The sequence below is a fragment of the Anthonomus grandis genome, chromosome 13 (assembly GCF_022605725.1).
Source record: "Anthonomus grandis grandis chromosome 13, icAntGran1.3, whole genome shotgun sequence".
Taxonomy (NCBI): domain Eukaryota; kingdom Metazoa; phylum Arthropoda; class Insecta; order Coleoptera; family Curculionidae; genus Anthonomus; species Anthonomus grandis.
The window spans coordinates 14007778-14023345 of NC_065558.1; the positions used below are offsets into that span (position 1 = coordinate 14007778).

The window sequence follows — 15568 nt, forward strand, 5'->3', positions numbered from 1 at the left end:
CAGAATGAAGGCAGATGAAAGTCACCGATTCTTGGTACTCAAATTTTTGTGAGAGCTCTGATGGTCTAGCTAAATAAATGGCAATAAATCAATTGTATTGAAGCAGAAGAAAATACCTAAACATTAAATAATATACCTAAACAATAATTATTTTTAAAATGGTATAATAACTGCAAAAATAAAATAGATATATAGTTTATTAAAAAATAGAAAAAAAAATTATTTTAAAACTTAGGCCGCTGTAATATCTGACAGATATGAAAATTGAATATTTGCTGCATATCTGTTAAATATATGCCAGAAATATTGCTTATACATATACGATATATGGCATATTCGTGAGATGTTCCAGGCATATTGCAACATATTTTCTCAAATGAGATATAGGTGGCATAGTCCAGGGATATTGGGTGCCGTCTGGGATATTCTGGTATTTCCAGTCTTAACTGTAGTCAGGACTTCTTTTTCCTTTCCCATCACTTCCGTAATAGTTATTTTCTCTGTCCAAGATATTCGCTGGATTCTTTGGTCCAGCCATCTTTCAAATGCATCAAATTTTTTGGATGAGGCCAACGTAAACGTCCACGATTCGAACTTATAAAAAAGGATCAAAAACACGTAGCCACGCAGTAGGCGATTTTTCGTTGACAGCTGTAAGTCGTGGCTGGTAAATTTCATCACAACAAATGCTGTTGTGGCTTTTTTTAATACAAGTTCTAATCTCCATCGAATGGTCCCAGTTACCCTTTATATATTTGTGTTCAAGTGTGTGTATTTGTTGACCTTTTCTAATGGAGTTTCGCCTATACCAATAAAATACTGCGAGTGTTTCGGTTTTTACAGATTATCATCCCCTTTGTTTTGTTGGTGTTTGTTTGCAAACCATATTTATGACTATATGATGTAACACTGTTCTTTAGGACTTGTAAGGTTGTCTGCAAAAATAACGGTTTTATCTGCACACCTTATGTTAATCAAAACCTGGATACATGCTCCAAATTATTAAAAAAATATTTTTTAGGTAAATTAACCTTTTTTAATTGAGGCCAATTTTTTCTGTTCCGATTTTTGAATTTGTAAAATGTGTCTTTTTTCACAGCGAATGGCAAGAGTGGCGTAATTTCTAAGTGATTTTTAATAATCATAATGTGCTTTATTTTTCTTTTGTTTAAATTACTTAGAAGGGTTGTATCTTAGGTCTTTAAGCCGGTTTATATTATTATTTTATATGCTTTATATATCACACACATTTTATTTATTACAAACATATTTGTAGTTTGTTTTTCTTTTAAATACTTTTTTTAGGAGCATGCACAATAATTAAGGCAATTTTATATTTGAAACATATTTAAATATTAATTATAATAAACTATTAATACAATTTTTACTACACAACTACAAATTAATTACTAAAAAAAATAAATTAAGTTATTGAAAATGTGATCCTTTTATTTTTTTTATGCTGCAACATTCCCTTTTTTTTATTTGAAATTTTTCAGAGATTTAAAAAATATAAAATAGACAAATTTAGGTTACTAAAAAAACCAAGTTTAAAAAAAAATAATTGAATAAAATAAATGGAAAGTACAAGTTTTTAGAATTAAAATGGATAATTTTTTTTTTAATTTTTATTTAAGTTTTGATTTTCATGATAATTTAACCCTATAATATTTTAATTCACAACCCTTTAAACCACCTGTAAAAATATATTAGTTTATAGCGACTTTTTTAATTTAAGCAAGAAAATCAAGTTTAAACCTTTTAATTAAAAAAACTTAATATTCTATTTATAAAAAATTAGGCAAGTGATGAACGTAAATTCTAAATCTTTTGAAACATTCCTTGAGGCAAAAAAAAATTGAAAACAATGGAAAATTTAAAGATTTTGAATCAAAAAAATAAATTAGTGTTTAAGTTTTGATTTTAATAATAAGTGAGTTTTATAGTATTTGAGACAAAAGCATATTTTAACATTCCTAAAATCATTAATCAGCAGAATACCTAGAAGACTGCCTTAATTTTCCAAATATCATAAATCATAAAAATCCTTAAATATTTCATTTCGGTTTTAATCAATATGATATTTTATTTAATATTGAAACTTAATTTCTAATATTCTTTATTTCTCTTTTTTTTATTTAAATTCTATAAATAAAATGCATCATAATAGGGTGTTAAAAAATATACCTTATTATTTATCAATATTTTATTATAAACAATTGATGAAACCTAAATAAATACATATGCCAATAACTAGTATTGCACGTCCAACCTAGACAATTATTAAATACAAATATACAGAGATTAAAACATCGCTTAAACATACTTATTAATTATTTTCTGTAGTGCTTAAGGCCAAAGAAGTTAAGGCGCTTCTTCTTCCAGGCGTCACTCCCAAATTTTCCCAGTTTATCCAAGACAATCTTGCAGTCAAATCTAAAACCAAATATGTGTTCTTGCATAAACGAAGCCTTAGAATCTAATTAAATTATGGTCTTTCAATATTAGTTTAAGCATCAAAATTTAATGCAAAATTAAGATTTTTAAACTATAGTCCAAATAAGTCAGAATGTTCAGATATAAGTGAAGAAGCAATATCTGTAGATGCCCAGATAAGAAGTATTCTTAGCAAGCTGAAACTTATTTACCATATCCACCATATCCAGGCATTTTTTTATTCAGTTAGTGGCATTTTTGTGCATACTCGGTTCTAATCAAATCTTGGTAATTAACCCTATCGAAAGGTTTCGAAAAATCATTGTATGCACTATTACTAAGAGTCTTAATAAATAAAAAATTTCGTAACAGTAGACTGGTAAGTCCAAATTGAATTATTGCTTATACATATTTTATATTTTGTATTTGTTATCTCTGTTCTATTTTCAGTAAATGATTTAAAATTGAATTTATTGAGAAATTATCTTTTTTTCCCAACCTCTTTCCTTAACTGCGAATCACATTTTTTATCCTTAAATATATCCTTAGGAACTCATCTATATTAAATTAAAAAACAAGTATTAGAAACATTCAAACATTGGTGGTATACTTTTAAACTATCTGTGCTATCAGGTTCGGTTTGACTTATTGAAATTTATATTAAAGCGACTTACCACTGGTGTTCCAGTTGGCTCTATCCGCTTTAATTTCCCCTCTCAGACAACGTTCCACATAGGTCAAAGGATCACAGTCCGCAGTCAGTACCTCTCTTAACAAAGCTATATATGCTATAGCCAGCCTCAAAGTGTCGATTTTTGATAGCCTCTTTTCATATGGGAAGGTGGGCACGTGCATTCTCAACTCGTCAAAAGCAGAGTTTATACTGCTGCAAACCCCAAGAATGTTAGCTTATAAGTCTTGAAGCCATAAATGGCGGGCAAAGCAACATACAAAATGCATGCAAATACAAAATTATAATCATGCAGGAGATCAGTCCATATTAAACTAAAAATTATACAGCAACACTTACATAAACTAAATAAAATTGTCAAAAATAAAAATGAAAATCGAGCAAGACGTAGAGTACCCGGTGGGTCCAATAGCAGACCTCAGCATGCGTTTCCTTTCTCGAATGTTCGCCGCGTGTCTTTGGACTCTATAGGGGGATGAAGTGTAGAAGTCCGAAGTCAAGTTGCTTGCAGTTGAACCACAGGGGCCTGAATCTACCGAAAAAAGACGCTTTTGGTTCCGTTTTAAATCTAAACTTTAAGTATACTTACCAGGATTGTGATGTAGTGAAGTCAAGTAATGATGTTGAAGGTTGGAGTTCGTTGATCTGGAGGCGAAGGCGCAACTTGGCAGATCTGACACCTCATCTTCCGAGAGGTCGCCTGTGTTGTATCCGTATTGCATGCTAAAAAAAGACGAGAGAAAGAGATCTTTGAAAAGAATATTTGATATTTTTATCCTTGGCGCCAACTATACAGTTGTGTATCAAAAATGTTATGTATAAAGATCTGCTGTTTGCTGTAGTTTATGAATTCTCGTCCATGGAACAAAATACAAAAATGTCTAAATAATATTAAGGATCAAAATCTCCAAATATAAACAAAATATAAAATTTGAAGCGTTGAATAGTAGTGAAGATATTTTATATATATATATTGTAATATTATGTTATGAAGTTATTTACAGGTGTATATACTTGAGCCATTAGGTTTAAAAAAACTCAATTATATATTAGTAAATTAATTAAGTTATGTATTTTGCTTCTAGTTTGGTTTAAAAGCCATCGTTTTAAAAGTGTCTTAAATCGGTTCATCGAGATGCATTGCTTTAAGTCATTGAAAAGCTGATGATAAATGTAAAGAGGCAAAAACCATCCTGATCTTGGTAATAAATTCTTAGATTATGTATCGTTGTTGTTTTTTGTTCCCTATGTCTTGTTCTGTGTTGGTGGTCTATTATTTTTAATTCAAGTTTTTACTTTTGTTGATGGGTCAGTAGAAGTTTGTAGCAATCTAGTTGTCTTATGTCCATTATTTGAGTTTCATTGTATAGAGAATTACTAGGGTAGGTATATTCTCTATCGTAATTACTTTTAAAAAAACATATTTGTACAGCTTCTAGAAGTTTAATGTGTGTGTGTATTAAGTTCCACCCTAGCTTATGAGCCCCTACTGTAGATGTATGGTATACGTATCTTAGTTGCATGAAATCTGTTGCGACTCAGCACAACCAGTAAATGTACCTTAAAGCGTGTTTGTACTCAGGACAATCAGTGAATATGTAGCTTAAAAGTCAAAAATCCATCAAAGATTTACTAGTTGTGCTCGCAACATACTCTTCCGCGTTAAAGTAACACTTAGTTACCGATAAGTTATATAAAAAGAAACATTAATAAATGTGCCAATTCCATTTTGCCAAAAACTCTTTTGGGAATACAAAATGGTTTTTATGAAAATAAAATGACAATTAAAAATTAATTATTAAAAAAAATTCATCATGACATTTTGTAAATTGATCCAGCATTCTATACCATTTTAGCCTACTATAAAAAAACTCTAATATACGTTTAGTTTGACATTAGGATATTAAATACAGAAATAAAAAAACAAATAGTGCAGTTAACTTATTGGTTAGTCAAAGAAGTCTTTATTTAAAAGGTTAATTTTTGCAAAGTTTATTTTGAGGATTTTTTATTTTATTTTTGTATAGTGCTTAAATTCTTCTAGTTTTATTAGAGTTTATATTTTATTTTTATTAAAATTAGGTTTTAATTTAAACACAATAAACATTTTAAAATGACGATTCTATGTGGTTTATACTGATTAATATTAAGCTTGCATTAAAAAAATATTTCAGAAATGCCTGAACAGTCGAGTAATATTTTGCGAAATATTATTGCAAGTAATACAGTTAGGCCTATTAAAGACACTTAATCACATCATACTGAAAAACTAATGTTGCAAGCTATGAAATTTTCTAATTCATAAAAGTTAACCTCAAAATTCTCTAGATTTCACCAAATATTAGGTCAGTGAAGTAGAGCTTACCTACTAGCTTCTTACGAATCAACTTGATCGCATTGATCTTGTGTACTTCTTTGCAATACGGGTCATCCAATGAACGAATTTAAAATTGTTTTGAACAGAACTACAGAACTAATAAGGAGACCAAATTAAGTAAAGCGATTAACACGATAACTCAATGATAACTTCTTCTGGATGACGTAAAAATTCCGTTTTTCCTGCTTTTGTGTTCATATTAACGAACCACCTTTGTTCAAAATAATCGACTCTGGGATTCTATCAATGTAATTTAAAATTAGATTTGTATAGATTTTCTCTTTCTTTAGTTGATTTAATGATAAGAGTGACAAGGACGATACCTATAGAAATAGGATTCTACAATTCACAGAGTTCCACCAGGGTTTTACAGGGAAGAGTCTTAAAGCAAATATTTAACTTCACTAGATATTCTCCAAATTAAATAAAAATACACTGACTCAAAGACACTTCTAAAATTTATCTTAAAATTCTCTTTGAAACACTAAAATTCCGGCAAAGTTGGCAACACTGTAAGTAATAACGACGAGTAGCAGAACGCACGAAATGCATGTGTGCGCGTTGATATATTTCGCCTTTAAGCACCTGTAATGCGTAATGGTCCATTCCCCAACCTGTATATACAACCTTTCTTACTTATGTTGGCTAAGCTCAAAAATTTTAAAATCTTTGCAATTATTTAACTGTATGGCTACAGGGTGCAGTTGTAATTATTTAAAAAAAAAATTGTAAGTAAAAACAGCTATAAAAGTCCCTGTAAAATAAGGCTTAAAAATGTCTTTTTTTCAGTTTTCTGATATTTTTTTGGGATTGTACAATACCATTTTAAATTAAAAAATAGTTAAGTATATATTGTATTAATATATATTTATTGCACATAAAAACATTACTTAAAAATGGGAAATACTGTAACGTATGTTCAGGGAACACAGTTTTAGCTTAGTAACGACTATATAGTTCTTATACCTTTTCTTAAAATATGAGATACTTAAGAACCTTATACCTCTAAAGTTACTGTCCTTATTAAGGACTGTCAAAAATAGGGTACATACAATGTCTGAATAGACAGGAACTAAAATAGTTAAATATTTTTCTATATTTATATATTGATTTCAACTTTGATAAAGCTTACCAACATGAATAATTGAAAATTAAACCCTTATCCATGTGTAAACCCAAGTTTTTCACCTTTTCTACTCGAGCAATCTCAGTATTATGTAGAAATATTATGATAGTTATTTATAATTTAACCCTGTGTTAGTTCTCGAAAAAATGATTACTATTATCAGAATTAATAGCTAGAGAGTAATTTGATTCGATATTATTTTACTAATATACACTTCCTATAATAATATATAAGTAAAAAAAAACTTACTGGTGAATGGGCGGTGAACTAGAAGAATCTGGTAACTGACCTCTACTCATCTTTTACACAATCAAAACTCTTCACTATTCACTACCACGGTAACAATCACCACCCGGATATGCCAAAAATCAAACAGGAAATGCCAATTTATCCCCAGAGAGTTCTTATTTATATTATTCCTGCTTAGCCTTGCAGGTTTGCAGCATCCGAAATCCACCCTTAAATCCTGTACAGATTAAATACATTTATCCCTTGAATCATTTAAATCACATTATGCGTTAATCGATTAGATTTCTGGGCATTCCCTTGCGAAAATTCTAACCAATCGTTGTGCGCCCTTTAAATGGTTTTCCAGCGAACAAGTCTTATTGGCGGGAGTCATTGTTCAGAGGGTGAGAAGTGGTGTGGTTCTGGCAGCTCTAAAATGGCTTTTGGGGGAAAGTTTATGAGCCGTCAAGTCCAGATATTGGGGTGGATGATAAAGGAAAACTTCAAAAAGGAATTGAGAACTTAATTGCTATTTAAATTTAACTTAGTGATCTGACAAGAATCCAGCTAGACTTAATAGTATTGAAAATAATTACCGTTTTGTGTTATAAGGCACGACAGCTCTGAAATTGCTTACTTAATTTACTTTATCAGCAACAAAAGTTATGAACAAAGTATTATTTAAATACAGATTCTTGGCCATAAAATAAAAATGTTTGACTCACCTGGACCCGTATTGTTGATAGTTCTATGGTTGGAACCTTTGGTGTGACACTCTAATCACAAAAGAGTTATAACACTAACATCAAAAGACTAAAATAAAGGGTCTTGGTGAGTGGTAAAATTGTTTTGTGATTTACTTTATTGTTGATTTATAAGGAATAAAAATAATCTCTAGAGCGAATAATAGGCCGTCCAGTATTTAATTTCTTGTAACTCTCCTTTAAAAGTATTTACTATTTTTTGTAAGAAATCTTGTTCATTTTTTATATTAATAGTTTTCATTTGAAATATAGATATGCAATACATGCTACATGCAATTAAAACGACATAAGCTCGAAGTCTCACATAGAGTTCGTTCTTCTTGTCGTACATCTCCTATCGGAGGTTTACAGCTATCATTACAGCAATCCGGACCTTGTTGACTGAAGCTCTGAACTGTTAAAAATTGCTCCAGTCAAGTTTTTCAGCCAGGACTACCAATGCTCCTCCATCTACAAATCCTGCCCTGGACTATCAGTGTGTGACTCCACAAGTGTATATTTCTATCTTCTCATTATATGACCTAGTTATTGAAGCTTTACTTTTTTATAGTGTTAATGATTTCGCAGTCTTTCTGCATCGGGTTCAATACTTCGGCATTAGAAATCTTATTCATCCAGGGCATAAGACAGATTCTATGGAAGCACCACATTTCAAAGGCTTGTTGCTTCAACTCCATATAAAAGCATGAAAAAAACGTAACAGCGCAACATCCGTAAATCACTTTTTTATTTGAATAAATGTTGATCTGGCTATCTTCATCTTCGTTCTTAATTATCTTGTTTGGTCACCCGATCGTTCTATCCTAGTTTTTAAATATCTATATATCAGCAAATTCTCTAAACTGGTGTTTGCGATCGTCAGGTTCACATGGTTCAAATCAACAAGGTATTGTGTTCTTTAAGATTTCTTGTTAACAAAACGTTATTATTAATTATTTCTTTATTTTTAACTGTTCGCACTAACTCATCCGCTAGGGTTTCTCTAAAAATAGCTTTGTTATCGAAGATAAATAGCAGCGGGGATAGGATGCAACTTTGTCTCACACTACAACGAATCTTTATAATTTTCTTTCTGTTGGTTGATTTTCTACTACTATATTAGCTTTTTAACCATTAAGAAGTTATTCTGACGTCGTCGGAGTTAATGTGTTTGCTAACCTGCTGCTAATATCAGCTCCTGCTGATGTTACTCATGTTTCACTTTGTCAAAGGCTTCCCGAAATCGATTTAACATGAATACATCTCTTGGTTTATATCGCGGTTTTTACAACGTTGGAAAAGAACGTTAATTCCAAAAAGCGTATATTCTATAAATTTTTCGTAAATGATCATTAAAAACAACTTAAAGGTATGGCTCATAAGTTGATACGATGATCCAGTAATCTGAGCATTTTCTTGGATTCGGTTTCTTGAGTATGAGTACAAAAGTGATTGATAATCATTATTTATGAATTTCTCCCTTATCATAAATACGGTTGAAGAGGTTCAAAAGAATAGTAATTACATCGTCATCAAAAAGTTTGATAAACTCTATGGGTATTTGAGCAGGATCAACAGCTTTACCGGGCTTCGTAGTCTCCAGATTTATATTTCTGATATAATATCTTGACATGCACATTGCTTGCTTCTAAGTCCGAATTTGGAGGTCTTTCATCATCGAACAGTTTCAACAGGTATACTTTCCACTTTTAAGCTTTTTTTTCCATGTCAGTTATTATATGCTCATTTTTATTCTTGGCAATATTAGTTGCCTTGGCCCTGTTACATCCAGCCATTTTTTTGCGCACATGAAAGCTGTAAAATTTTTATTCTAGCACTCCTTTTTCCTTACTTTGAACCCTTAGATGATATTGTTCTTTTACGTCCTTAATTTTTCTCTAAACTAAATTATTTAGTGTCCTGTATTCAGCTTTGTTGCCTTTGTTATTTCTTTCATAAGATGTAGAATTTTTGATGTCATCCAGAGCCTTTTCTTGCTTCTTCTGCGTTTTAGATGTTTCACAACTATTGTTTCTAACTTCGCATTTGCTTTCGCTTTTTATCTACACTGTCTTTGATGTATTGAAATCTGTCATATATTCCTTAACCTCTTTCTTTACTGTGTCGCCGATTATATTATTCTCAAGGAGTTTTTTGGATCTATAGTTGTTTTGACGCTTTGTTATTTTGTTTATTTTTATATTGAGTTTACTGTGTTAAGGTCGGAATTAACGTTAGCACTTACGTAGGTGTTTGCATTTCATTTCTAATGATTATTATTGGAGGATGTAATCTATTTGGTTTATAAGTGTATTTCCTGGGTTATGACTTATGCCCAAGAGATTTCCAGTTGAACTCTGGTTAAAGTTATTTATTATATTCTGTCATTCAGTGACTATTATGAAGGTTAATCTTTTACGCTCTAAAATAATCATCTGAAGTATCAGTAATATTAAAAAAAATATGCCTAACCCTTATCAGATTCAATTAAAGGATTCGTCGTCCTGTATTCAAAAAAAAAATGTTTTATTCCTTTTATATCTAACATGACCCTAATTCAAAATATAGGGTTGTCTTTTTATTTAATATTTATTTAGGAAAATTTGTTAATTTGTAAGCTTAAGGGTTTGAATACGACTGAGGTTCAAAAGCAGAATTTTCCGTTATATTTATTACAGGTGTGATTTTAAATGTTCATTATTGGCGTGATTGCCATAACCCATTTATCTCTGCAGTAATGTTTGATGTTTGAAGACCCAAAATTAAAACCAAAGTCTTTTTCTCTTATATTGAATTCAATATGTTAAAAGGTTTATCGTCCTGTAATTAGTAAAAAAACAATTTTCTTATCCTTGTGATACTATTTATCTTAAGGTTCAGTAATCAAAGATCAGAGAAAACAACATTTTTAGCTTAGCAGCAAATTACAGAAATTATCCAGTTGTAAATTACAAGGTTTTGCAAAGAAATTTTGTCCAGACTCTTTGAAGAATCTATAACATAGCATTTTGGGACAAAGTTTTGTTAATTTGGACTCTGAAGGAAAAAGAGTTTTTATTGGTTCAGGTGATTGGGAAAAGTTGAAATGCTTAGATTTATCTTTAGCTAGAAAAGGCTTATACATTAGCTTCAAATCAAACCTGTAATTGTATTAGTGTGAGGGATCAGAAGTATTGTCGAGTTATTTCACTGTGCTTTCTAAGTCACAACTTACGACTAGCAGTATATACCCATTAAGCAGGTAACTAAGGTTAACCTGTTTCTCCATTTAAACAAAAAATAATTAATGGAGAGTTAGATGTAATGCTCCAAGATCGTATTGTTGTACTTATAAATGGTAAGCAAGGATTGTGTGTTGATTTTAAGAAATCAAATAATGTACTAGTATATAGTAATAAGCGTGATGCTTATCCTTTATCATATATTTTAACCATCTTGGATAAACTTTGTGGTGCTCCTTCGTGGTGCTCCTTTAAATTTAACGAGTGCCTATTGGCAAGTGGTTTTGGGAAAAAGTAGAATACTGCTTTACGGTCCTTGGTCGTGGACTGTTTCAATTTATTTGTCTTTTGTCTTTTAGACTATATGATGCTTGAGCCATGTCTCAGAGGGTCATTTATATAGTATTTTGTGACCTAATCTGGATTATGTGTTTGGATATCTCCAGAATGTAGCTGTAATAACTTCTGATTTGAATCCTCTTTGATATTAGACAGGTCATTTGCATGATTAGCTAATATCGAAAATATATTCGATCTTTTTTCTCAATTAATCCTCTTACTAATCATATAATTAAATAACTTGAATATGAGTTATCAGCACGTTTTCCAAAAAATTAATAAAAGTTCTTTAATATTTGCCAGATTGCCCAATATTATAATAATAATTACTAGTACATGATAGTAACTTAATTAAGTTTATAGGCCAAAAATTAAAATGTTTACCAAGATGCTTGTACATTAATCTCGGCAGTGGTTTAAAAAATTATCAACCAGGAATTAGGACTTTTTCTAGTAAATTTTGACTTTTATGATCATTAATAATTATCAAGTCACTGGACTTAAAAAAGTTTATAATAAATCTCAAAAATGTATCTTTTTCTTTACTTAATGCAATAATATATTTATCTTGGAAATGATTTTCAAATATTTTCAAATATATCACCATTGTAACAGATTATTTTAAATATTTTGCCTTATCGGTTTGAATGTTATAATGTGTATATGCACCTTGATAGCGATTAAACAATGTTGATTAAACAGGAATTACTAATTTTTTTTGGTTTGGATTTTTTACGGTAGTTTAGCAACCTAGATTCCAGTGCTATTTATATTAGCAATTTTATGAAAATTTTTGGTTTAAGGTTTAGGGGAACTACGGACAAAATAACATATATGGACAAAATGACATATGACCATTATTTCATAATTCGCGCCATTTACCACCCTACCGACTAGTATGTCACGTGCTCCAAACGATTGGCGATCACCTGCGAAGCGGGCAATATTCAAAATTCAGTTAGGCGGAGGCAATCGTATAGTGAACGTATATGGTGTTCGAAAATTTTCCACGTATGAATTTGTTTTTCGATTTTTTGGTAAGTTTCCATTATTTAATCAATTGATTTTGTTGTAAATCAATGCTCTATTGTGTATTGTAAGACATGGATCCATTACTTTGATAAATACATAACATTTATTGTACAATTTCAATATTAAATTGTTATGTTTTCAATATGGACAAAATGACATCATGGTAATCGGGGCCAAATGACATAGTATGTCATTTTGTCCGTTATAATTTAACACGCTAAAAATTATCATTATATTTATTCGCTTACAGGTAACAGTGCTAGTATGCCGCGCGACTATAAAAGAAAAACCAATCGGCAATCTTGGAGTGACCGGTCCATGAAAAATGCAATCGAGGCTGTTCAGCAAAATAAAATGGGTTGGCTTTTAGCCTCCAAGTCGTTTGGTGTTCCTCAGGCGACCCTTGGACGACATGCATTAGGAAAGAAAAAATCATTAAATGCCACTGATAAAGGATTTGGCAGATTCAAACCTACTTTTCCCCCTGAAATTGAAAGGCAAGAAATTGAAAGACATTGAAAGTTAGTTAATCAATTAAAATTACTAGAAACACGACTTTTTGGCTTAACTCGTAAACACGTTCAAAACTTAGCTTTCCAGTGGGCCGAAAAAAATATATTTGCCCATATTTTCAATGTAGAAAAACAAAGAGCTGGACAAGAATGGCTAACCGTATTTTTAAATAGGAATAAAGATATTTCAGTACGCAAACCAGAACCGACTTCAACGGCTAGGGCTCAGGCGTTTAATAAACCGCAGGTTGAGAAATTCTTTAGGGCATATCAAGAACTGTTGGATACACACAACTAGGATAGAATTTATAATATGGATGAATCGGGTCTGTCCACGGTTCAGAGACCACAGAAAATTTTAGCAACAGCTGGTCGGAAGCAAGTCGGATGCTTAACAAGTGCTGAGCGTGGATCTCATGTTAGTGTTGTTTGTTGCATGAATTCAACAGGCTCTTATATTCCACCATGTTTAATATTCCCGAGGAAAAATTTTAAAATTGAGCTTTTGGATGGAGCTTCAACTGGCACTCTTGGAATTGCACAGGAATCGGGCTGGATGACCACAGATTTATTTTTCAAATGGCTCAAACACTTTCAAACCTATGCAAAGGCTAATCTTAGTGAAAAGGTTCTCCTCATCCTTGATGGTCATGCTAGTCACAAAGGATTAGAATCACTGACATATGCTAAAGACAATGGTATAGTCATATTATGTCTGCCACCACAATGTACCCATCGGATGCAACCTTTGGATGTATGCTTTTATGGAACCTTAAAAACCTACTTCAATCAGGAAATATCAAAGTGGTTAAGGCTTCATCCAGGCCATGTAGTGACTCATCTGCAAATAGGGAATTTATTTAATCAGGCATATGGCAAATCCGCTATCGTGCAAAATGCTTGCCAAGGATTTAAAAACACTGGTCTTTGGCCTATTGCTTCCGATATCTTTCCAGACTACATATTTCAGCCTGCCGAGACAACAAATGTTCCAATAATGACTCCTGAACCTATTTCCATAGAGATATCAGCAAGCTCAAGATCTGATAATAATGAAACTGCTTCTACCCTACCAGATGAAATAATCCGTGATAAAGAGAAGCCTGGACCCTCTAAAGATGCTTTGCTCGTTCCGCTCGAAGTTTTATCACCTATACCGCAAGGAAATCTAGTCAGAGTTCAAGGAAAGAGAAGACCAAAGAAGCAACAAACTCATTTAGTCCTCACTTCTACGCCAAATATGGTGGAGGTAAAAGCCAAAAATGACACTAAAGTCGTCTTCAAAACAAAAAAGAGAAGGGTTACAAGAACTGTATTTGATTACAATGAGAATGACAAAGATGATGAAGATCCATTCACAAGTGATACGCAAATTGACGAAGACGATTGCCCTTGTATATATTGCAACGACCTGTATTCGCGTTCGAAACCTGGTGAGAAGTGGTTACTATGTAAGGTATGTTCACAGTGGGCTCATGCTATTTGCGCCGACGTGCCTCAAAAGACAAAAATGTTTATTTGCGAACTATGTGTTCCTGATTCAAAGTAGTTTTGGTGTATGTCATTTTATCCATAGAACATATGTCATTTTGTCCATTTAGTATGGACAAAATGGTTTTCCGTTACATTTTAGTGTTTAGCTTTTAACTTTTTATACCTTTACAATTATTTGCAAAATATTTTGTTACATGAAAAGTTGATGTGTCAAAGATATTTGTTACATATTTTGACCTTCTTCACTGTTTAAATTAAAGTTTTATGGAGCAATATGAAAACTGTATGCCATTTTGTCCATAGTTCCCCTATAATCAGTAATGACGAATATTTTTTGACTATCGTTTTATATGCGATAGAATATTATATTCTGCAAACAATTTAACAAGATTTATAACACTGAAACCAATTTTTTTTTCTTATCATCTTGGACGAATTCATAGTTTTTTCTCGTCAGTGACTTAAATCAATTCAATGAGTGATTTTTTTAAATGTCATATATAGGATATACTCTAATCGGAAAATTTTGAAAACGTCGTATTCAGGATATTGTGTCCATATTTAAAAAATGTTACAGGAACTTTCTGTAATATTTTCTCTTTATATATGTTAAAAAAATATGAACTTTAGAGTTTTGCAGTTTCCCAGAAATTAAAAAATGGTTTTTACTAAATTGTATATAAACTAAAACATTTTTTTCAAAAAAAATAGATATATACACTTATCAGAACAAATTTTGTAATTTTTCGTTTTCCCCTCGTATATTCCACCCTTATTCTAGGGCGTATCTGCGTTCCATCGATTATTCATTCAATCGCAGGTCTGTTATCACAAAAGGCAACCGCGTCGATTTTACGCTTCTTTAAGCAAAGTAAATCGTTGCTGGGCTGGTTAGACTGTGACATTTCATATTGAATTTAAAGGCAGACACGATCATCTAAACGAACTGTTTGACTGGTTAATGGATGTTAAAATTGTGGTTAATTTATTATCTTTTCGGCTTAGGGATTTCTCACGATGTATACTCTCGGAGTTAAATATTGACTAGAGCAGATTTTTTTAGCTTCCTCTTGATTTTTTCATTAGGGCATAAAAACAAAAAATAAAAACCACATGTTTATGTTTGGGTTATTTTATAAAGGAAGTCTTTATTTTAATTTGCATATTATCCACACTGCGGTCTTTCTATTTAGGTTTTGAACAATTGTTTGCGAAATTTCCATCACACTTGATAAATTATTGGAAAAAGCTAATTTACTTTTACACCAGCAAAGAAGAAAGAAAGATACATTCTTTAAATGGATGGAGTTTTTCCTATATCTTAAAGCTACCCTTCAGCACTTCACGGGTCCAGAATAACAATGTTTTA

The 15568-nt window shown here is 31.5% G+C and overlaps 1 protein-coding gene across 4 annotated transcripts; it reads right to left on the reverse strand.

Annotated features, from left to right (window-relative positions):
- Positions 1 to 2194: 2194 nt before the first annotated feature.
- LOC126743906 (helix-loop-helix protein 13) lies at positions 2195 to 6999 on the reverse strand. Of its 4 annotated transcripts, none has more exons than XM_050451174.1 (5): positions 6880 to 6999; positions 3717 to 3850; positions 3545 to 3659; positions 3111 to 3319; positions 2195 to 2436 (listed from the first exon to the last, which is right to left on the reverse strand). In XM_050451174.1, the coding sequence occupies exons 1-5, from the start codon at positions 6927 to 6929 to the stop codon at positions 2330 to 2332; spliced, it is 615 nt and encodes a 204-aa protein (XP_050307131.1). In that variant the 5' UTR covers positions 6930 to 6999; the 3' UTR covers positions 2195 to 2329. The 4 variants fall into 4 exon arrangements, with proteins under 4 accessions (XP_050307131.1, XP_050307130.1, XP_050307129.1 ...); XM_050451173.1 differs by having other exon boundaries at positions 3111 to 3322; XM_050451172.1 differs by having other exon boundaries at positions 3524 to 3659.
- Between the last annotated feature and the right edge of the window lie 8569 nt (positions 7000 to 15568).

Bases quoted from the DNA above. Each gene is read 5' to 3' on its own strand.
- LOC126743906 (XM_050451171.1), bottom strand. From the start codon at position 6,929: ATGAGTAGAGGTCAGTTACCAGATTCTTCTAGTTCACCGCCCATTCAC. The intron at 3,851-6,879 runs GTAAGTTTTTTT...GTCTTTTTTTAG, and splicing joins AGTTCACCGCCCATTCACCA to CATGCAATACGGATACAACA. The intron at 3,323-3,523 runs GTACTCTACGTC...TGGGGTTTGCAG, and splicing joins TCTGCTATTGGACCCACCGG to CAGTATAAACTCTGCTTTTG.